The 24,208-nt window shown below is 39.1% G+C and overlaps 1 protein-coding gene across 1 annotated transcript in view; it reads right to left on the bottom strand.

Annotated features, from left to right (window-relative positions):
• xrn2 (5'-3' exoribonuclease 2) overlaps positions 1-24,208 on the bottom strand; it is a 32,575-nt gene that overhangs the window by 2,642 nt on the left and 5,725 nt on the right. The window contains exons 14-29 of the mRNA XM_067482133.1: positions 24,070-24,114; positions 23,641-23,784; positions 23,268-23,312; positions 20,296-20,390; positions 17,989-18,124; positions 14,361-14,468; positions 13,804-13,893; positions 13,488-13,560; positions 13,234-13,317; positions 12,909-13,006; positions 12,135-12,214; positions 11,942-11,998; positions 10,433-10,501; positions 9,398-9,526; positions 7,581-7,696; positions 1,774-1,834 (exon numbers count right to left, since the gene is read on the bottom strand). Coding sequence (XP_067338234.1) covers positions 1,774-1,834; positions 7,581-7,696; positions 9,398-9,526; positions 10,433-10,501; positions 11,942-11,998; positions 12,135-12,214; positions 12,909-13,006; positions 13,234-13,317; positions 13,488-13,560; positions 13,804-13,893; positions 14,361-14,468; positions 17,989-18,124; positions 20,296-20,390; positions 23,268-23,312; positions 23,641-23,784; positions 24,070-24,114 — 1,430 coding nt within the window. The remainder of the gene's footprint in view (positions 1-1,773; positions 1,835-7,580; positions 7,697-9,397; positions 9,527-10,432; positions 10,502-11,941; positions 11,999-12,134; positions 12,215-12,908; positions 13,007-13,233; positions 13,318-13,487; positions 13,561-13,803; positions 13,894-14,360; positions 14,469-17,988; positions 18,125-20,295; positions 20,391-23,267; positions 23,313-23,640; positions 23,785-24,069; positions 24,115-24,208) is intronic.

Raw genomic sequence — 24,208 nt, forward strand, 5'->3', positions numbered from 1 at the left:
GAGTTCATTATAAACCCATATATTAATCTTTAATTCACTAAAAACTGTAAGATATTGCTTCACAAATTCCCATGTTGATCTAGATATAAAACTTAAGTATCTACCAAACTAATCTTTTTAGCTCAAGCTGAAACTATAAACACATTTGCAGAAAAATAATCCAAATTTGTATGTTGTCATTTATGAAAAAACAAACAAAAACAACAAACAAACAAACAAACAAACTTCTGGTTCCTTCAGCATGAGGATTTTCTTGTTTTCCATTTTCTACAATTATTTTATCTTTTCTTAAACGATAATTGTTTTAACTGATTAGTTTTATATCCATGCTGATTCAATATTTCAACGGATATGTGGCTTAAAACAAACAAGAAAAAACAGTTAACAGTTAATTAATCCAAAAAACCCAAATCCATAATAAAAATAACCTTTAGAGTCTTGGCCTGAATAAAATAGCCGAGCATCGTAAACACGATGATGAATGTGATACTCCCATTTACTTTTAATGACTCGATGTTAATTATATGTGACCGAGTCCTGAGGTTCTACGTTTTTCCCACCCAACTTGAAAACCTAAAACAGATTTGGCCGGTAGAAAAGTTGAGATTTATTCATATTACGTGGATTTGTCAGGGAGATGAAATGCTGGACTTTCTGCCTTTAATTCTGCTTTCAAGTGGCCTCCCTAAAATCCCCATCCAGAGGGGTTTGTTGAGGGATCGAGCTCTCAACAACATAAAAACAGCCTCTCGTCAGAGATGACTTTGCGCCGCTGCACGTGAAAGAACCGAGTATGAAATGAACCATATTCACATATGGCTGGGATTGCGCTGATCCATTAAACGAGGGCGCCAGATTTTGGGTCGATCTCTACGGTATCTCTCCAAACGGCCACCGAACAATGCGTCAATCCAACAGTGATATTAAAAGGCTGTTCTTTAGTGACAATAAAGAGAGAAGAAAGTAAGAGCAACAGTCCCATCCCTCATTACTTAAACATGTCACACTCTGACCAGTGCTGGACTTAACTGGTCGCTGGAATCCATAATCCCCACTCTCCAAGTTCCTTCTGCATTTCATTTGCTCCGGCCCTGAGTAGTTAAAGAAACTGTTCTCAGTCGCCACTAATAACTACTGACCTGAGGTGACACCGAGCCACAATAGGCCTGAAAAGTTGAACCAGAGAACCTGATTAGGACTGTAGAGAGGGTCTGGAGCCAAAATCAATAGCCAGTCTGTGTGGACTCTGTGGCCGCGGCGAAGGGAACGACGCAGCCTCCAACAGCATTAGTGATGCCTCATTAAGTTGCACAAACCTCCTCGAGAGAAATTTGTTTTAGAGCGACGGGGAAAAATCTTAATTCAGCAGGAGCAGCAGAAAAGCCCCCCGACAGAGGAAGAGTGAGCGCTCGTGTAGAAAGGCTGCAAATCTGTGAGGGGATTTAGTTGGAGACAAGCTACAATAACTACAGACCACAGGCCTTGACATGTTTAATTCACAAGTTCTACCTGGGATTGTACAAAGGAAGCCTGAGGAGGAAAGTTTGAAGAAAAGGATGTGAAGTTTCTCTGCTTTAAATAAGACACAAAATTAAACCAGTGGTTAAGGAAACAAAGTCCTTGGCTGATAATGTGACAAAGGCCAAATCTCTGTTAAGCAATAAAAGGATGAAAAACCAATGTAACTGTGTTTATATGAAAAATATACAAAAGAACAGATTAAAGCAAGGAAGTGAGTAGGACAAGCAGAAAATACAGAAACAATTGTCTCACCTTGGGTACTGGGCCTGTTGGAAGGAGGGTGGTGCTCCCAGCAAACTGTTCTGCCTGGAATCTGCAGGGAACAAAAGATGCCATTTTCAGAAGTGGCTGTGCTGGACTAAGTTTGAAGTTTCGTTACAGTCCTCTAACGAAAGACAACGTCAGAGGTTGTCGTTCGCCGTTATTCTCTTACTAAACTTCAACACGCGATTCCATTTAAATCAGTATCATAAAAGAACTAATATTTCACAGTCGTGTAATCAGAGTTGGCTTTTTTGAGTTAACTTACATTGAAAACTGAAATAGTTCAACCAGTTAGTTGCTTGGAAGCAACTAAAGAGAACTGACATTATATAGTGGATACTAATCAACTCAATTCACATCAGCTTTAGTCTCTGAGAATAAAAAAAAAAAAAACACGAAAGAAAAATACCAACTATTTAATTCGGTCATGGATACAGAACGAATCGCTTGTCATGATAAAATTAAACATGTTCAAACGTTGAATCACCGAGCTTTGGAGGTGGGGGGGGCGGGTTGGGGGGGGGTACAGACGTCGGGAGAGAGCAGCAGCGCCACATTTGCATTTTTTGGTTCAGAAAATGAAATAAGCATTCAGCCGGCAGCATTGTGGACGCCTCAAGTACCCTGGTTCCATCGCTGCAAGCCCTTCACAAAGACACACTTAAAAAAAAAAAAAAAAAAAATGCACGGCTTCTTCCAGATTCACTGTTGCCAAGGCAATGACCAGCTGCGAGCCGCAGACCTGTTTGTTTATGGGGGCAGGCCCACTGAGTGGCTCAGCTCAGGGTGGGTGAAGGGTGCAATGAGAAGGACCTGGAAGCTCACATTCACAAACCTGAGAAGTCGTCAGTGGTAAAAAAAACCAAAAAAAAAAACCAACACATTCAAACGACGAGAGTTCAATGTCCCCAACTTCGATGTTTGGGCTTTAAAGCTGATAAGACAAAACTTGATGCGTGTCCACGCACTTTTGTTGTTACAGTAAATACACCTAAAGATGCTGCCGATCAGTAATCAGGCTTCTCCTTTACTTTATATAGTGACAGAAGAAGCTGCTTTGTGACGTCTTCGTTAGCGTTTTACCAAAACTACGGTGGAAAAAGTTCAACAGGCCACTTTGTGTCAATTTCAGTTTTTGTTTGAGTCGTTTTAATAATGAGAAGTCATCCGTCCATGTAAAGATCCGTCTTTCACTCCGCCACTCCACTAAACTACTTTCCTGTCTGCAGTCTTTTGTCATGCACACGTACACTTGTGGAAAGCCGATCGGAAACCCGGTTCCGCGTATAGATGGCAGAAACATCTGTGTGCACCAGCAGATATCTACCTGGGGAAATGAGGTCTCACTAATCTTCTACCCAATTACGATAATCTGGTCCCTTTTTTAAAGGACTGTTTAGGAATCAACTACTAGAGGAAGTCAACTGTAACTTGGTTACTTTACGTGTTACACAGGTTGTGATAGTTGGACTGGGTAGTCAACAATACAAAAACCAAACCTGATTTTACATATTTACGTCTAAGCCAACTGTGCTTTCTGTCAAATAACTACCAATTACTAATTTGTCGGCCTGTAAATGTTAACAATAGTCGGTCACATGGGTTGTATTATTTCCAAATTGTGTCACTTACGAATCCCCCAGGGTTCAAGTTTTGGATCACTGATATTGTCAGGTTAATATGTAGATGAAGCTGAAAGGATGAAATGTATTTCCCAGCTTGATTCCAGAGCAACTGAGACAAATCCTTAAGTTAGGAAAGTATTTTAATTGACTCTGACCTGATCTTCAGAAACTATCAGGTTTTTTAATTAACAAAAAAATAAAAATTCGATAAAGAATTATACATGCGTGCTCCTATCAGTCCCTCCAGGACGCAGCATAATACGCCTAATTTTACAACAGCTTTTCTAAAAAAAAAAAAAGAAATAAAATTGTGATGCATGGTGCGACTTCTTTGTGATGTTTTTAAAGTACAGTGTCCTGCTGAATTCTTTATGGATCAGTTGAAGTAATTGTTGCAATTTTTTATTCATCCTACAACTGGAGATGTGAAGTTGACTTGTTGCACACATGCACTCCAGGAAACATGATCAGAACAAACAGTGAGAAGAAGAACCACTTTGTTGTATCTGGCTGAACCAAAAGAAGAAGAAGAAAAAAAGAAGTATGCAGTGCAGACAATCCCCATGTAGATAGGTGCAGTCCACCTGCACAGAGTTCATCTGCACCGTCACCCTCAAATCTCTTTACAAAGCAGCCAGATGGCCGAACAAGTCAGAACCAAACACGATGAAGCTGCTTCAATTCTCCACACAGATGGAACCAACTCCCGATGATGAACATACAATCTAAACATCAGGTGTTTCTGTTCCATTTCATCCATTTCTCTGCAGCATTCGGCTACTTGCAACATCTTACTGCACTGTAACTGTGGTATAGCTGTGTTTCTGATATACCACTAGCTGCATCTATTTATACTTACATTTATTATTTTACTTATTCCAATGGATTTCTGTAAAAAGGCACCTGGTAAATAAAGCTGCGTTGCCATACACTACTTGATCCATCCCATTTCTTTCTAAAATGTAAGCAGACAAACAGTAGAAGGATGTTGGACCAGCTAATAATTGATGTGGACTTAAGGTCCGGTGTCAGTGTAATGCTAAAGGATCATAAAACTTCAGAGATGGACATTTTGGATCTCGTGTCGATCATTAAAAATGAATAAATGGAAAACCAAAGGAATTCTTTTTTTAGGCCGATGCCTTAATGGGAAGTCAAGTAGGAAATATTTCACCAGTGTTCTGCTGACCACTGCCAAAATACACAATTACTAGGCAGCAGGCAGACTGCTGTCGCCACATTATCATTTTGTTTTTGTCATTCAGTTTTCATGTTTGATTATCTCCTCTACCAACAAACTTTAAGTGGACCACCCAGTTGGGCTCCAATTATAACTCCACAATACTCCGGTCTTCTTTTCCTCATCGCTAGCAATGACTCAAAAGAGAGAATTACAAGTGGACACCTGTCAATCTCCTTAATTAACAATGATCTGAAAGTGTATAGACCTCCAGTGTGCGGCAGACAAAAGCCAACAAAGGATTACGTTTTAAATCCTTAAAAACACGCTGTGTCCACTGTATTAATGCAGGGATTACAACTGCGCTAAACAACTAAACGTCTCTCTCCACCTATTTTCAATTAGTTCAGCGACTATTTGACTCAGCTCCCACAACAACAGAAGCAGGACAGTAACTTTGCTGTGTACAGACTCCCAAAGCCTTACAAGTTACTCCTCACTGCTGCTGCTTTAAAAGCCGAAACTCAGGGGAGGAAAACAACAACGACTGTAGTTTTTTTGATCAATGATCTGTAAATATACCATAATAAATCCTTAGGGCTTAGTTTTTCGTTTTGTTTTTTAAACAGTACCTGATTACAAAAGTTTAAATACCAATTATTTCTCCAAATGTCATCAGGGTTGTTTAACAATAAAGGGCAAGAAGCTGTGCAATAATTTGCTACAAAAAAAAAATTATAGTAACTGTGCAAACAAACAACTATCTGGCCAAAATTATTAAAAACTCAAAGTACTCAGTTACCAGTCAGTGTAAAGCACAAAAAAAGAGAGTTGCGTGCTCAAACGTCTAAAACCCATTTGTTACTTCTTAAATTGTATCGTCCTTGTGTGAGTCACAACGTGAGTCCTAGAAAAATTCAATAAATAACATTCAACCCTTTAAGAAGCTGCAAAGTACTATAACCAATTTTTAACGCTTTTTTTTTTTTTTTTTTTTGACATTGGAGACGAGTTGTGTGAAAATACAGAGCTTGAAAATGCTGTTAGCACTAAGGCCACGTGAATTTGTTGACTCCTTCAAGTTGGTCCAGCAGCCAGTGTGAGCAGCTATTATATGCATTTGTTAGTGTGAAGTGGCTGTGGGGAGTTTGGAAGCTTACCAGCCACTGTGACCACTGGATGAAACCGTTACTTTTGCTGCCCTGGTTAAAATTTGATGTCACGTTGTGTCAAGAAAATAATGGCCACCAGCAGAGATTCCCCGGCCGGTTATTAAACACCAGCTGGTCCGGCTGCGTCGCACAAAGCCCCGCAGTATGTTTCAGAGGCAGCATGTTGACACATCACTGCAGGAGGTAGCAGCACCGTCAAAGGGGGAAGTTAACTTTGGTTTCAACCCTCTTCAGAACGCATCACACACCCAATCAAACAGGATCCTCCTGGGTGCTTTTATCACAGGAGGCCACTGTGTCCAGCAGAGCCACTCGACAGTCTCATTACTAGCCCTGGACTCCCACAACACTAATCATCTCACCCCCCCCCCGACCCACCACCACCACCACAAAGGCCCTGTGCAGCAAAGCCTCCAGTGATTACTAGCCAAGCAGAGGATTGGTCCTGAGAAAGTGTTATCCGGACAAAAAGCAAGCTTCTGCTCCCCTGAGCAGAATAATACTTTTCTTCTTAATCAAACTGCTACGGATGCCAATATCATACCCGGCCCACATAAAGTCCAATTTCATAATTCATGTTACACTAATGCTGGAATGAAAAAATTTTTTAAATAATTGAGTTTTTAATTATGGTTGAATTATTTCAGCAGCTTAAGACCAACACTGGGTCATTGCTCAAAGGAAAAAATTCAAAAGGTTTAGAGCTTTAAACCAAATCAGCCAAAATCATATTTAATATAAAAGCTAGCTTCAACTGTGGCACATCTCTGTTCCAGGTACTTCAGTTGATAAAATAATCATCCTCTGTCACAAGAAACCGGTTGAGAATTACAGAATGACTCCCGATTATTAAAATAACAATTTCTCCATGAATGATGGGAAAGAAATACACAGCAAGTGATATAAAAATAAAAGAATGCCCTGAGCCGCTAATTGGCAAGTTTAACATTAAGAACAAGCAGCAGAGGCCAGGGGAAGTGCTGCCGCAATCCGGAGGAGCCACAAACCCCCATTTGCATCAAGTGCCACCAGAATAGCCATGACTCCCCCACATGCTATCAGTGGGCAGATGAGATTATTCATCTACTTGCAAATTGGCACATCAAAGTCAAGCTGGTGAAGAGCTGGCAGAGGACCGAGGGGCCGAGGCCGAGCACAGACCATGATTAGGAGCTGGCTCTGTATGTGCCGAGTAGTTCAACCATGCCTCACGTGAGGAGCAAAAAAAAAAAAAACATATATGTATTATATTTATATAAAAAAGGAAATTAATTCTGTGATGACTTCTCAGTTTCACATAATTGTGAGCAATGAATCTTTACATTTTTTGACTGTTGGTCAAAACAAACAAAGCTACTTGAAGAGGTCGGCCTGGCTTCCACATTCCCCAAGAAATGCTGCCATTTAGACAATGGTCTTCATAGTAGCAGCTTCTGGCTTAAGGACCCTTCAGCAGGACACATGCTGATGACGAGAGAGAGCTTCATAAACTGTTTTGTTAAAGTAGATGCTTGTCTTCATCCAGCAAAGTGCATTCAATCCACACACGGTCTTTGTTTCAAAGAAGAGATATGGAAATATGCACATGAGAGTTTGAGGGAGTTTTATAATCTGCCTGATACATTTAAATGAAAATCTTTTAGAAAAAAAAAAATACTTTCCAAATGCAGAAGGTTTGTAGAAAATATAGACAAGAATGTTTCACTAGGAATCATGACTGATATACACATCACGATGACAAATTGCTTGAAATGATCCTACGTTAACCTGCACTTTAAACACAGCAGAGCAACATCGTAGATAAGCTGTGTTTCTTACGTTGGAAAGATTGTTGACCGCCGCTGTGTTGAGAACGGTAGTTTCCTTGGTGGTAACTGCTTGGTGGTGGGATGTTGCCGTACTGTCCACTTTGCTGGTTTCGGTTCATACTGTGACTGAAGGGGGAGACAAAGTTGCGCTGTTAGATCCAAGTCACAACAAAACATCCTCTAAACAAAAGCTTCCTAACATTTTCACCTCAAGTTCTTCCTTAATTTATTGCTAAGACAGTAGGACTGAAACTGACACCACATAGTTTGTTTAGGTTTCCACATCTGACTAAATTTACGTGGCATCGAGTACAAATTGGCCTTAAGGGGCTCTGGCATTCAGGGGGAGTAGAATCACTGAGGTAACCAGGGTGCCCCTTCCAGACCTGGAGAGCCCGGGATAGACAGAGTATGGTGGAGACTGTATATCTCACGTGGGATGGATGAATCACAATGTGTCCACACAAGCAATACCTGAGTATTTTTCTAACCAACTTAAACCAATTACACCCCTTTCATTTTTCCATCTCAGTTTGTGCATCGATTATAGCTCCTTCTGCAACATTAAGGTGAAGAGAGTTTTTTTTGTGTGCAAAAAGTCAAAACATCCCCTTTTCTGACTAAATTAGAACGAATGGTTATTTCACACACTAAAAGTCTGAGTGTGTGCTGTTCTTCTGTGTGTTCCTCAGTTTTTAATAGGATTTAAACTACATTAAACTGGTTAAAACCCAAATCTTATTGTTTGCAGGTTTAAATAATAAATCTGTAAAAAGCATCTAACTATAATCAGACTCCTGGCAAGACTCTGTTTAACACAATGTTATACAGTCAAATATTGGCGTTGGATGAAAAAAAAAAAAAAAAAAAGTCTCCGTTTTCTTCAGGTTTTTCTCTTTAGTATTGTCTGAGCACCTGCCTGTTTGGCCCCATCAAGACACATAACTGCCTGAATTAGTGAACTAATGAGTTAGTTTAGCAGGGAAAAAGAAGAAAAGGAATTCATTGTGTTTCCCTCAAATCTTTGCATAATTTATTCCCAAACATGCTACAGTCGGACCGAGCCAGATGTTCAATTATTCACATTTCCTTAATGATAATATCAATGTGTGGAGAAGAGAGCTTAGATCATAATCAAGGATGGCTGGTTAATGGGGACCATTGGGGGGTGGGGGTGGGGGGCGGATGCAAACATTTAAACACATTTTTCATTTTAAAATACTGTGCTCTTCTCCCAAATCTGAATACTGAGTCACTGCGGAACCAGCACTTATTGTTTAACACTGCTTGCTATAAAATTATATCATCACTGAAGAAACAGGTGCGTTAGTGGAGTTTTACATGTTTCTGCTCATTTATTAAGCTGAGCACAGGAGTGAGAATGGATTCAAACTATCACTTGTACCTTTTCAGAATTTAGAAAGTTCCAAAAGTAATTTCAAGAAATAACGGCGAATATAGAATTTGCTTTTGTTTTGTTTGATATTTTTCTACGTTTAACATTTTGTTTCATTTCCTGCAGAAGCCTATTAGACTAAAACGATTAAGATACAAACACACTTAAACCATCCATCTATATCTGTCTCTGCATTTACATTGACTTTTTTTTCAGAGTCAATCAATTGTGCTTTGTTTCAGTCCGGGGTCAAATTACGTTGTCTATAGCGGCAGAAGTTGACAATTCACGATTAGATTTTATCCCGATTGGTTAGAAAAATACTTAAACTAGGTTCTGATGTCTGATTGGTGCTTTTAATAATTTCAAAAGAAAAGAGAGTGTCTGATTGAATATACACTGTATTTATATGGCTATACATGGTTGCTTACCCCAGAGTCCTGAAGGCAGATTGATCCAGATGAGCCTGGTGCCTGTTTGGGTTGAAGCCCAGCTGGGGTCTCCAAGGTTCCCTGTGGCCCTTCTCCCAATCTCCTGGCTTCAGGACTTTATTAGGAATCCTGAAAAAAAATACAGACTTAAAGTTACAGTAGAAGCTATGAAAACCTCTTTTTAGCTCAAGTCTGGTGTTCTGTGGTCCTAATTTGTTAAATCAACAAATAAATATTCAAATTCAAATTTTGTTTTATTTATTTTTTTAACCAAATGTTGCCGTAGGTGCTCTGAACCGCCATTACTTTGTACAGCGCTCAGATAAAAGCAAGAGTCAAGAGCGCAGGGAAGATCCCTGTGGAAGAGCTCCTTTTTTTAAGCACAAACTCCATTTTAATCATTTCTCAAAGTATTTAGTGGTAAGGAAACATCCAGTGGATTAGTTTGTACGGCTGAGGTGTTGATGTTTCTGGACAACCAAAGAGGTCTATGGCACAGATGAACAGGCTAATCCAGGCTGCAGACTGACAGCTGTTATCAATTATCAAATTATGGGTGAAACAATGACCTGCTGCTTAAAGTTTCAGTTTGCTGATTTTCTATGTTGTATTTAACTGCTAACACAAACCCAACATTACATGTCTTCTAATAAACAAAAAGACTTCGTATCCAACCCCAATGTTTTTAAAACAAAAAACAAACCAGGCCGATGCACAAGAATAATTAGTCATTTTAGAAAATTAGTGAGCATTGTTTAAAACAACTAAAGTATGAATTTGTGAGGAGTCTTCAGTAGGAACCAGTGAGCTCAGAGCTATGAGCCGCAGATGATATGGAAGTCAGAAAGTAAAGACAATCCAGGACACAGTGGTTTTGATCTTTACATGACATTAACAGAGAATACCACCACTCTTCTCTTTTAACAATGGGAAGTACAAAGTGAAAAACTCTCCACGCCTGAAAATGAAGAGCCTTTAATATTTAGCGAGTGGGTTATCAGATAAATAAGAGTTAGAAAATGAAAAGCCCCTCACTTAGCTCCAGACAGCAGGACTGCCTTGAACACAAAGCCGTCAGCATACTCCGGATCCTTGAACTTCACACTGGAAAGTAGAATATAGGTTTCAAATGGAGGACAAAACTCGTTAGCTCATTAGCTCACGTATTACAAATTAAATGACAAAGAAAAATCCCGTTCAACACACAGATCCGGCCATTTTATACATGTTGCTGAAAGTCTTTTCAGCGTCTGTGCACGGCTGTAAGCTTGTTACTGCAATGAAAGGAGGGCCCACACCCCGAGTCTAAAAATACCACTGAGTGTGAGTGTTTCAGTGAATCGGAGGACAGGAGAATCCTCAGGAAGGAATGCATGAAAATATCGGTCTGAGATAGTTTGTGAAAACATAAGTACACAGGCTGCTGTGTATTGTCATATGAAAGCTCTGCGCTGATTTTGAACTGCATGATGGTTTGTTTATTTCTTGTGAGACTTTGATTAAAATGACCACATACAGTAGTTGAACAAGTAATGACACCGACACAGGAAAACTACATCTTCAGTGATGAAACGGTTAATCAAGGGAAAAATTACTGCCAACAAATTCTCCCTCTATAATGATTTCAATACATTCTTAAGCAGCCATGTCTAAAACTATCTGGTTCTAGCTTCTTTAATGTGAGGATGTGCTGTAAACTGAGTGTTTTGGGTTCCTGACCACTGGTCATCTAAAACCAGACCAAGACATAATCAGTGACATATGCATGATTATTTGACATCAAATCATAAGAAAATGAAACTGAATCAAAGATCTGCCCTGCTGCTGCTTTATTTGGCTGCAATCAACTTACAATTGTGTAGACCTCCCATATTTAATGTTGTCTTAGTCTTTCTGTGTTACATCAGTTCACCAAAACCAGTGTGATCAACGTAGATAAGTCAGAGATCAAGCATTTAAGGAAGAAGCAGCAATGTAAGACATACCGTGTACACACACACACACACACACACACACACACACACACACACGATAACTACAGATGTCCTAACCTGCTTGCAGATTGTTGCGCATAGCTTAACGCGAACATGATGCAGTAATTTGCAAATTACTTGATAGGACCAAAGGCACCGTGCTAACACTAAAATACACTGTGCACTTGATTTTGTCTGCAACACATTTCAAAACGTTGGGACAGGGGCAACAAAAGACTGGAAAAGTTGTGTAATGCTTTAAAAAAAAAAAAAAAAAAAAACGTGGAACTTCTCAAAGCTGATGAAGTTAATTGGCAACAGGTCAAAACTGTGATTGGAGCATCCCGGAGAAGCTGAGTGTTTAGGGATGAGTCAAGATTCATCAGTCTTTGAAGAAGTTGATGTTCAACACCTTGAGAAACACGTTTCTTAATCTACATATCCAAAGACTTTGGGCACTATGAAATGAAAAATGAGGCTAACAACCTAAACTGTTTTCTTTTTTTCCTTAGAGTTTTTGTCAACCCAGAACCCAACAATTAAAAACATAACTATGGTTTTAATACGTTACCCAATGGCGCCGCTCTGTGAAATGTCTCGCAGCATTGGGATGGGGGACGTCACTGTCCTACAGGATCAATGTAAAAATCAATGAATAAATGAGGAGTTGTCACACTGGATTGACCCTGGTTTGGTGGTTTAAAATGTTTGTGGAAAACACTGGACAAATGGCTCAAAAGGTGAGAATAAAACGCATTCCTTACTTCTCTGGTAGAATAGGGTCGTCATCAAGATTTAATGTACCTTGGATTCCATGGCACAGCTCTGCAGGGATCTCAGTGCCCTGAAGGACACAAAGAAAAAGTTGGTCCCTCCATCATTTGCTTTTAATTAACTTCAATGTGACCTTCTGTTTTCTGATCAGAACCATTTTTGTACTGAGTTTAACAGTAAAGGATCATGCACAGCATGATTTGTGGAGCTGGATATCAGCCTAATCACAGAAACACTTTTAACGTTAATTACAATACTTGCAACGGTTTAAAAACTACCTCGTTGGAAAAACTTGCAGTTTTACTCACTACTGTAGTTCTGCTGAATTTAGTTTCAAGACTTGCTCATTAAGAAGAATTTACCCAGAGAGTGAAATAAGAACCTAAACAACAATTGCTTTGTTTAACAAATGCATAATCAAAAGTAAGTCCAGCTCAGACGCCACCTGCAAAAACCACACAACACATCTGCAGCAGATTGAAGCAGCTTGTAATGCAGAGTGTTTTAGTAGACAGGACAGTTTGATCCACAGAAATGCTAAAGAAGAGTGATATTACAGAGAAGTATTAAGCTGACAAAGCAGCTCGTGTGGTTTTATATCAAACCATAGTTAAGACTATTCACAAACATTAAGAATCAATGACTTGATTATGAGAAACCATTGACTCTTATGTGTTGAATTTAAGGGGACACTTCTGTATGACCCTTTGCTATTCGGTGGAATCCGTGATATCTGATGTGACTGGGGTCTTAGGTTTTATTACCTCATCAGATTCTGTGCGGTAGAGTTCTTGAATGAAGTCCGCAAGAGGATGAGACGTCCCAACAAACACCACGTCACTTCCCAGGCTGTTTCTCTTCACTGCAACAAAGAAAATACAGCAGCCGTGGTCAGGAGGTTTAAAAAGAAAAAATAAAGTGACTATCAGAGAGACTGGAGCTCTGATTTTACTGAACCAGATGGTACCTACCTAGTACCAAAAGGTACTAGGTAGGTAGAAGAAGGTAAAAGGTAGTGAACTACATTAGGTCAGGTTTATTTTGCGTCATAAATAAAAACCAGAGAATTAACATGGGAGTACTTTGTACCTTCCTCAGGGGTCAGGTTCGGGTAGACGTCAGACAGTGCTGCCTTTAGCCGTCGTTCATCCACAAAAGGCAGCAAGGCCACACCTTCAAAAAGAGGCAGAAAAACAGTAACTCAAGGATGCATCTAAAGAAGAACATTGAATTATTAAAACATTTACTGTAAGTATAGTAATTAGAAGTAATTCCTCTTTAGGATGACTGCATATCCTGCCACACCTGTGAAATCTGGGTGACATGGCTGGAGGGGGACTCACCTTGCCAGGCGTATTTCTTGCCGTTCAGATCAATAGCAAAGTCATCAGGGTAGAAGTCGATGATGGAGGAATCCTGTGTCAAAGGAAAAGTTAAAAGAGAAGCTGAAGAGCAGAGCTACACAAACCTGCACAGAAGATTCAGCAGAATTTGAAGCTAAATTAAACCTCTGCCTTTGGAAAATTTTAATCTGCTGCAGATACATTCTCAGCAGCCCCCCCTCCAAAAAATGTTCCCCCTGAACTATCTGACTTGGTTTGGGACCTCCGATTAATTATTACAGTGGGCTCATCTTTCTGCTCATTTTGGAAAACGTACCGAACTGATCATGAGGTTTCTCCATGTTGAGGGCAGGAAGTTGCCGCTGGCAGCAGGAAACACTCCCATCAGCTGCTCCAGTGGCTTAAACTGCACAAAACAACCGTGCATGTTGTTAATGGTCATCATTTCTCAGTTAGGGCGGAAAGTACAGATTATAACAACGGATTATATTATGTGAAAGTGTCTTGAATCCTTTACTTCTACATAGGTTGCGGTTGTTGTGCTTATTGAATAAAACCTAAAACACAATGTACAAAAAGAAAAAAAAAGTCAGTCTCAGTTACTAGTTGTAACTTAACACTATTGTCTTTTAGTGTTAACCCAAAAAAAAAAAAAAAAAAAAAACACATCTGTAAAGCTTCTGTAAATCACTGGCATGAATAGCAGCACACAAAATGTCCTAATGTCAAGTGAGAATAGAGACATGCTTTATTTAAAAAAAAAAAATGTTCATTGTTACCGCTTTGTTTGCAGCGGTCATTGACAAAAGGGGAGGAGACAGAAGAAGGAGACAGAAGGAGACAGAAGACAGCAGAGAGGAATTGCTTTCTTACTGGTTTGGTCCCCTTCTCAAACTCTGTGAACATCCCTTTGATGTCTTTGAAGTCGGAGGCGAACGGGGCGTAGTGGAATGGGAAGTACCACTTCCAGGAGGCACAACCCTGCACAAAGAAACAACACTGACTTTTATTAAGACTTTACATGAGCGTAGAAATCCCATGTTGGATGCTGCTTGGGTTTTACCAAGCAACCTCACAACCTCGGATTGATTGTGGTTATTACTACTACACCGAAATATAATATATTTGAGAAAGTTTATCATGATTGAAACTTCTTTGGCATTTGATGAACTGACTTCAGGAAAGTGTAATTTCTAGTGTTTGATGATTTTTGTTAAAACAAATCTGTGACTTAATTTTCATAAAACCCGGGACAATGTAAATTGTAAAGAAACGATTTTGGTTAACACATTTTTATTAAAGCATGTGCTCATTTTGATTTAAAAAAACAAACGTTGGGACAGGGCAAAGATACACAAAGATGCACCAACAGATATGCAAGTTACCCAGTCTATGAAATAGTTTTATTTAATATCTGTCCTATACACAGCACACAGGAAATGAAAGAAGAAAAAAAAAAACACCTTTCTTTGCCCTTTTTCCATAGAACTTGCACTGTAGTATAAAGCTTAAAATCCCGTGATCAGTGCACCACGGCTGTGCTGACATTTAAAAACATCCACCAGCCAGAATTCTGACCAGTGTTTAAAAGTGTATGTGTGAGCCTGCAAATTAGCTGCAACTGTTAACTCAACATTTTTAGACTTTGTGAACTGCTGTGGAGGAAAGAATTGGTCATTGCAAAGATGTGACCGTGAACCCTGAAGCATGTAGGGACAAAAAAAAAAAAAAAATATCTTGCATCTGAAAAGTAATTCCCTTCTTCTGCTTTACGTTTCAGAAATCTCTATGCAGTAGATAAAGAATAGAGAGAGAGAGAAAAAAATCTAACCCTGCAGATCTAGTGTTATGACCACTTATCCTTCCTGAGCAAACATCTCACACCACAGAACAACCTTCACTTGCCACAAACCACCTCTGAGAGAACAGGGCCCTGTGATAAACCCACCAATCCTCACATCTCAGCCAATCCGGTTTTAAAGCACACCACTCCATTATTAAAGGTGGTCATTCAAATGATAATATGGGACGTTACCATAATAAAAGACAGAGGAGGCTCCGATCCCCCACGTTCAAATAATTGCACAGATCATTTATGGTAATATGACGAAATGTTTTGTCGGTGAGAAACTCATTTGCGACAGTGGCGGCAGGGTCAAAGACCGCAAACAACGATAAAAACAACTGCATTTACTATCAGGTTGCTGCTCACAAGCAGAGTACACGTGATGAAAGCGTGTAAAAAGAAACAAAATTGTGAAAAAATAGACGGTATGTTGTTTCTCATCTTCGAGCACACAAATAAGTAACAAACTGAATTAATACCGATGTTTTTACCTAAAAACTGTAGTTAAATAAAGTTTGCATTCAATTGTCAAAATGTTCTGAATCTAATTGGTGTGTGAAGTGTCATCAGTTTGTGAAGAATGCATATTAATGCATACATGTTTACTTTACCAGCTTCCAAAACACAAAATTGGCACATCCTCAGCACAAAACTAAAAACTGCAAGTTCGACATTTGATCCTTATTTAACAGTTGGTGTCAAATTTTAAGTCAACTAAATTATCATTTCATCATTAGTCACAATTCAGAATTAATAGTAAATATTAGCCACAATATGTGCATAAAGGAATTTATTTATAAATATAAAAATAAAAGTTGATTCTTTTAAGCAGGATTTGGTCCGATAATACAAATTACATTTAAGCAAACACTAGTTTGTTTATATAACTCTTTTGATTCCTTCTGTCAAATTGTTAATGAACTCCTGGTAATAACTTGATAGCAACCTTAAATTCCTCACTGCTAATGTTGACAGAACATTTAAGTAGAGTTTGTTTCAGTTTGGTAATGACCAGAGACCTGAGATATTCAGGATGGTGTTTTGTTTAAGCTAAATTTAAATGGCCACCAAAAATTAAACGTGTCAAGATTAGTTATTATCATTATCATTATTTTGGGTTTTCAATTAAAAAGAGAAGAAGCAATTTTCCGGGCCTGGCAGATCAGTTTCAATCTCCACTTAGAACAAACAAAGACTTGCTTTAGATTATGTGCTGGCTGGGGGCTTCCCCACCCCCCCATCCAAAACTACAAGGAAAAAGGTAAACTCCCAACACTTATGGTATATATAACTTTACTCTCAGGTAGGTTTGCAAACCTGATACAAGCTGAACCTGTAAAAGTAAAGTTTCAATGTCTGTAAAGCTCTGAGTGTCTAACTATCAGCGTGTAAAACACACAAAGAATCTGTAAGCTGAGCTACAGCCTTGTTTGTTTGATCATGTGTTCAGCTGTGCATGATCACAGCTCTGCGGCCGCGGGTGGACAGAACCGTGAATGTGTGGCAGCAGAGAGCAGACACGTCCTCGTCCGCTGAGGACCTGCTAATGAATTCATCCAGAACGGCCCCCTGAGGCGAGCTTTGGATTGGTGAGCATGTGGAGTCACAGCACAGAGCGCACAATCAGCCCGGACAAATCCCCCCCCGACTCAGCCTGGCTCTTCTGGAGAGGGCCCACATCTGATTATTTCATTTCAAGATAAAGATCATTATTTAACAACTACGAAATTATTTAGTAAATAATCACAGTGCAACCAATACGTGGAGAATAGAGAAACTGCTGTATGGAGTTCATGACAAGATGGAGGAGGAAGGTGTTTCATTTATTAGTTTTCCATCAAAACCTGGTTTGTTCAGCGTCGATACTTCAGGCCCTTAATATTCAGCCTTCATATATCAAATGTACTTTAAGTTTTGTGTTGCTGGCTGCATTTGTATGCCACCTGGTTAGATTCTGATTTCTCCAACAGCCGATTTCTTATCTGTCACCGAAACAACAACCTGATTTCCCCAGAGAGACGCAGATTTCTCTTCCATGAATATGTGCAACCAGGTTTCTAATCTACTTTTCACAAAAGCGCATGTGCATGACCAAAGACTGCCGACAGGGAAAGTAGTAAAGTGGTGGGATAAAAGGACAGAGGATTACATGGAGGGATGCGTCCTCGTATTTAAGTTTCCCCAAGTCAATCTAAGGGGCACATAGTCTAAATAAGTCATAGCTGAAAATATGAGTACTGGTTAAATTTGCACTGTGAAAACAAGCTTTGTTATGGCTGTTTGTCTGTCTGTCACTGTGCTTTCAGCCTGTTTGGCAAAAACATACAGACAGACAAAAATAAATCTTCTGTCTTTATACAGTTAAATACTTGCTTCCAAAACAAGGCAAAGAAAAATCGGATCTGCTACATGTATATATAGATTTTCATGAACCGCATTATGACCATGATCGGATTCCATTTCCCTCATTGTCAACACATCCACTGTCTCCATGAGTCCCAAACACACTAGTTTCTGCTGATCACGTAAATTATTTACAAAAAGCGTTAAAAATAAGGCAGTAATTTCATAAATAGCTGCATATTGTAGTACATTCAGCAAATGTTGGTCCATGAGGACATTGTCCTTCTGTTAGGGACCATTTTGCAGCCTTACCTGGTAATAGTAGCGCAGCACCCAGCAGAGACCCTCCACATACGACTGAACCACTTTCTGCCTGAAATCGTCATCGGTCACCTCCACATCGAACTTGGTCTTGTAATACCTCTGCTTCCAGCCTTCCTCCCACAACCTGCACCACAAATTTTACTGTTGGAACCAGGTTTCTTAACAAACATACGCAGAGTTATGCATTAAAAGTACAATACTTTTGATTCATGAAAGAAAAGTACGACAAAACATATTTGGTTGGTTTCACTACAAAGTAATCTTTAAAAAAGTAGAACTATACTAATGACAGAGAGTTTACGGGGCCAGAAGTTTCTCTCACATTTGACAGGATACACGTTTGATGAAACTACCAGTGACAAAGCAAATTTAATTTTAACATCTCCACTGAGCATCAGCTTCATAAGTCACTTGATTATTAGTTAAAACACCGATACGTTCAAACAATACGTCTGCTCAAAATCCTTAGTTTTGATGCTGCTCTGCTAATCTATAGGCTAAAAAAAAAAAAAACTGTATGAACTTCCTCACTGCCACAGGAATAAATTAATGGCTTTGACTTGTCGGTAGATTTGGCAGCGATGCCACTCTGCACACATAATCAAGGCCATCCAGCATCTGTGTCGTGGATCCTCAGAGCGGCCCGCAGGGAGCGCAGACTCCTGAGAGGGAAGCCTCCATGAATACCAATTTAGCCTGATGGATTTAGCAGCTTTGACAAGTGCGTCACAGAGGAATTTACTCAAATATTCCTGCTTTCCATATTAATCACGTGCGGAGAGAGGTGTGAGCTGTTCAGCAGAGGTTTGCGAGTCGGTGTGTGTTTTTTTTGTGTGGTAGTAGTGTTAAGCAGCTTGTGGGATTAATGGTTACAGCTCTCTCGTTCTGTTTGTTAATGGCATCTTCACCAACTAAAGGTGCTTTTGTGAAGATTCACTTTTTCGTTTCATTACCTACATACACGCTGTCTGAAAGTCCATATGAGGGTCTATCAAATACTTTACCAGTAAGTAAGTGTCAATATCAAGAAAGAAAAGTTGAAACCATCTCATTATAATTATACTGAATTCCTATTTGTAATCCACACATTTATTTTCCTTTTTAGCTTTACTTTGCTTCAAACTGTAGCCATAATTCATCACATTGTGACATGTCCGAGTTACTGATGTAACCACAATCAGTAACTTGATAGGAGCAGTGACTTTGGGATTTGATGAGTTTACTGTCAGTTTGTTCCATGAAGCCTCGGAACAGGTAAACACTGTGTCTCACAACTGGTACTTTGACAGAGGCACTGTGGAACATGGGACCGTGGAACTGTTCATACTACAATCAGCCAAAAATCCAACCAATCGTCTGGGAGCAGGATTATTTATTGGGTCGAATTTCAAAAATTAGTTATGGGTGAGCAGCTCAGGGCTACAATCTGGCTGAATCCGTGAAGTGTCTGCCTGGATTAATCTGCTTCTACCTGTGTGGCAGGCAAGCTGACTCTGACCAAACTGTACGTAGTCAAGGCAAAACACTTCCAACAATGTTACAGGAGTGAAGTGCTAAACTGCTGTAGCAGTTCAAGACTACATCACATGCTCAAGAGTCTCGAATCTGATCTTTTTGCCACAATTTGACTTTCCAAGATTTGCAAACAAACTAAATCGGGAATTTTCAAATCAGATCTGGGGCTCTCTTATAATTCTGATTTATACTCATTTCTATCTCTCCCTCATTTCTATCGATTCCGATTGTTCCAAAGTGATAGAGAAGATCATGTTCCATATACTTTGCACAAATTTGTGTGGCATTCACACTGACCATCAAAATAAAGATCTAGTTGTATTTTGAGTTTTACTTTTTAAAATAAATGTAATTAACTTGAGTGAGCGGACCCAACACAGCTGGCCCAGAGCCAACAGCACGAGCACAGAACACATGGGAAATCCGTTAGCAAACAGCAGTCATATACGCAGACACAGACTGATCCACTGTGGCAGCTACAATTGTTTAGCATCTAGTCCTGAGGTTGAAGATATTTACAGAATCACGTGTACTTGTGCTCTGGACAAATAACGACCTTTTGCAGATAACAAGTGTCTTCAAGTGTCTCCACAGAAAGTGAAGCGTGAGCAGGATGTCGGCTGAGCAGCAGCTGCAGCCTCAGTCCTGTGTGTATCTACGCAGGGGGTTTACCAGTCCGGTTTAAAGTGTAGGTCACCTGCATTTCAGAAGAGGGCTGAGCCCGATACACACTCACAGGGAAAATAAGCTTCAAGTCCTGTTTACAGGAACCAACTTTACCTGACGTTGTCTTCAGGCTCGGGTTCGCTGTCACTGTCCTCAGCTTTCCTCTTCATGCCCCTGCTGTCGGCACCATCGCTGGGCCCTGCAGATGACTGGATGGGGAAATCGAAAACATTAGGACATCATAACGCTGGGAACTGAACAAAAGAGGTGTAGACTTCCTTATGGCCCTACATGAAACAGAAGGCCCAACAAATACTGAATAAATAAGCATAAAAGAATAAGAGACCTCACAGTTTACCACACGATAGAAATAAGACTGTAAACCGAAGATAAGGAAAGATTCACCTGACGTTTCTTTAGATTTAGTATTTGTGTCCTATTCTTTTAGAAATAGGGAAATCAAGATTGTTATCAATTGCTATTTTACATAATTTTTTAAAAATGTATTTATATACAATGTTTTTAATCAATACTTTATTTTAATGCTACCGGTTTCTTCTCTCTGCAATTGGTTTTGTAATCCTTGTTATTCATGTGTGAAAATACATGTGTCCTTAACATTAAATATGAAATAAGTATTAGGACCATCTCTATCTAGAAGAACTACCAATAACCTAATTACCAATTATTGTATTGAAAAAAAAAAAAGATTACAATTTTCTAGGGTCTGAGGTCAGATGTCAAATGTCTTATGTGGTGCATTAACAGTCCAAATACCAAAGATATTCAGGTTCCCATTTCATAACACAAAGGCAGTACATCCTCAGAGAAGGCAGAAAGAAAAGTGCTTGAAAATAGATTACACTCATTAAGTCATTATTAAATTAAAATTATCTGAGCTCTAAATATTTTACTTAAACATAACTGTGTATTTAAAAAAAATATATTTAAAATAAATGAATACTGGAAAATCTGCTGATCTAAAGACAGACATAGCTGTTAAGATCATGATTGGTGATTTCAGTCCATCTTGACCTTATTTATGCCATGTAGATAAAATATAAACACTAAAATGTTCAAGTAAATAATATTAATGACAGTTTACACTAACACTATTTTCAGAATATAAAATAACTGTATGCAACTTTGATGAGACATAGCAAAAACAACCAGGAGATATATTAAAGCATGCTAACAACCTAAAGCAGTGTTTGTACGAGTTTCCATGGCTAAAGGAAGCTGGCAGTGTAAAATAAAGTAATAAATCAATACCTCAGCTACTTATCCTTCCTTTTTCTAAAGCCTTTCAGCTCTTCTCATTCATGTGCTAATGTATGGGCAGCCATTCTTAGTCAATATACTTAAAAGTGTACACGAGCAGAAAAGTTAACAGCTTAAAAGACGCAGTAAATAGAAAAATGACCATGAACTAAACTGAAGGCAGCATTCGAATAGACCGCTGTTCATGAAATATCCATAATGAAAAAGTGACAAGGCCTCTATAGTGACAGCCCAACATTTAACCAATATAGGAACATTTTCAAGGACAGTGATCAGCTTCTCATTGTTCAGTGAAGAAAACAAACTGCTACAGGGAAAAAAAGCTTTCAGTTTTAAAGAGACTTTTAGATTTGTGTTGGACAATAATAAAAACACAGAAAATGATTATACAGATTAAATAAATTACTAGTAAATTAGCTCAGTCACTGTACAATGATGTATACAGCAGGACTACATTACACTGCTCAAGTACACACTTAATCTTTGCCCAATCATGTGCCCATGTTTAAAACCAAACAAGTTCAACCCCTGCAGGTCATGTTTCACAGTTTAATTTGATGGTGGATTCCATAAAAGTTCCAATCAGCTGAAGGTGATGATGTACCGTAGTTAACAAATCAACGTTTCTCTAATATGTTTTAACGGTTGGTCTGACTCACTGCAGAGAATTCATAAGGACAATACTAACACGGTCTAATCGCTGTTGTCTAAAGGATTTACACCGACAGACTGCACAGCTTAAATAAATAGTCAACAGGCACAGAATCAGATTCATTTCTCTGTAGTACTCTGCAGTACTAAACACTGTTTCCTATGGGCATCATTTCAAATATGTATTTTCACATTTCTGCTTCCTGTGGAAGTTTGCACAAATCCCAGTGAATACTTTGATTCTTGACATTTTTTGTCACCATTAAGTTCACTGGTGTACTGGAACAGTGACTCAACCACTGCCTTCTCTGTAGGTCTAAATTCTTATTTTATTTTTTTTTTAAATTGACATAACAATTTCACAGAACTCTGCTTTCAAACTGTTTTTCTTAAATGCTACAACATTCAGAGAAGTGTTCCCTAAGGCTTCCCAACGATGGGATCTGCTCCAGAGGAAACAAGGGAGGGTTTATGCTACAAACACGTTTAACTGTAGTGCAGCCAACGGTAGTGAAAATAGCCTCGCTGAAGCAAACATCGATGTCCACAAACAAGAGACCAGACACACTAGTGTCAAAGTGAAATGGTGAAGTCACATCAATGTTTGTATATAATCCTGTGTTCTACAGAAGGCAAGCGAGGGGTTGCTGAGCTGGAATTGTGGTGACCATTTGCTGTTCGTGTTTAAAAGGCTGAAAATACCAACTAACTGTGTGTGGTGGCAGTGAGGAAGTTGTGGATAGAGAGAGAAGGAAGGCGTGACAGATATAAAAGGAGACAGACTTAACAGAATGTGTGTGTGTGTGTGTGTGTGTGGGGCCAACATGAAAGAGTAGTTTATATGACAACAGGATTCAGTGTTATGCTGGAGTTTCCTATTATTTATAGGATTGTTTACATAGAAAACACAAAATGAAAATAAATCTAAATATATATTTTCCATATCATTCAGCCATACTACTCTGCCTCTTTTCAGTGTCCACTATTAATAACATAACCAACATATCTACAAAGACCACAGGAACATAACATTGACTTGAATTCAAGCACATGCACTGTTGGAGATTTTAGACTTTACACACTGAATTTTTAAACTATCAGCTTCCACAACCACTTTAAAGGCTTCTACTCCAGTCATTCCACTAAGGACTTACATTGCCTCCGTTCCTTATCATGGCCTTCAGGGACTGAGCAGCATCCTGGTGGGAAAACAAAGACACACTTCATCAACACTGCAGCTCTGGAAAGGATTCACCACGGGGATTATACATCCTCTTCTGTTCAGAGCTTAACTTCCTGACTGTATCTGAAGATGAGTGAAGCAATAACCACATCATCAATATAGACAGACACTTAAAAACTACTCATGTAAACAATGATTTAGTTCGGTTTTTTTTAGGTTTAGCATAAGTCAAACAGATCGTTAACGTCTTCAAATTTTGCAATGTCTATACACTGCCACATCCATTTAGTAGATTTCGAAAGCCGATCATAAATTCTAAATGATGTACAAACACCCAGTCAAACCTTGTTGTGTTGCTCCCTCGCCTGCATCCTCATGTCATAGGCCTGGTGCCGGGCATTCTGGACAGGCTCTGGTCTGTCTCTTCTGCCCAGGGCCTGGGGGGCAAACTGGCCTGTTGTCAGGTAGGCAGGCCCTTGCTGTTCTGCCTGTGATAAACAAGAGAAAAACCAAAAACTCTCACCCCCAAGAAGGTCCAGTATGTACTGCAGGACAAATGCTTGGTACAAAAAGAGAGTGCACATCATTACAACATTTCTTAGTTAATTCATTAGTAACTGTAATAGACGAAAAAGAGAAAAACATAAAATTAGACATCAATACTGAAATATATTCTTTTTTTTTTTATAAATCACTGATTAGTCTCTGACACTTACAGTTTTAATGCTGAGTGAACAAAGCATCAGCTTATTCATTTATTTGCTTTTACTCACTTTCATCCTCTTTCGTTTTTCTTTCATTCTTTTCTTGAAATTTACCTGCAAGACAGAAAGTGTGATCATATGAAGTCTTAAACACAGAAAGGATGGATAGAGCGCGGTCAAACATTTGCCACTTATCCAATTGAACACA

The sequence above is a fragment of the Channa argus genome, chromosome 17, assembly GCF_033026475.1.
Source record: "Channa argus isolate prfri chromosome 17, Channa argus male v1.0, whole genome shotgun sequence".
NCBI classification, from domain to species: Eukaryota; Metazoa; Chordata; class Actinopteri; order Anabantiformes; family Channidae; genus Channa; species Channa argus.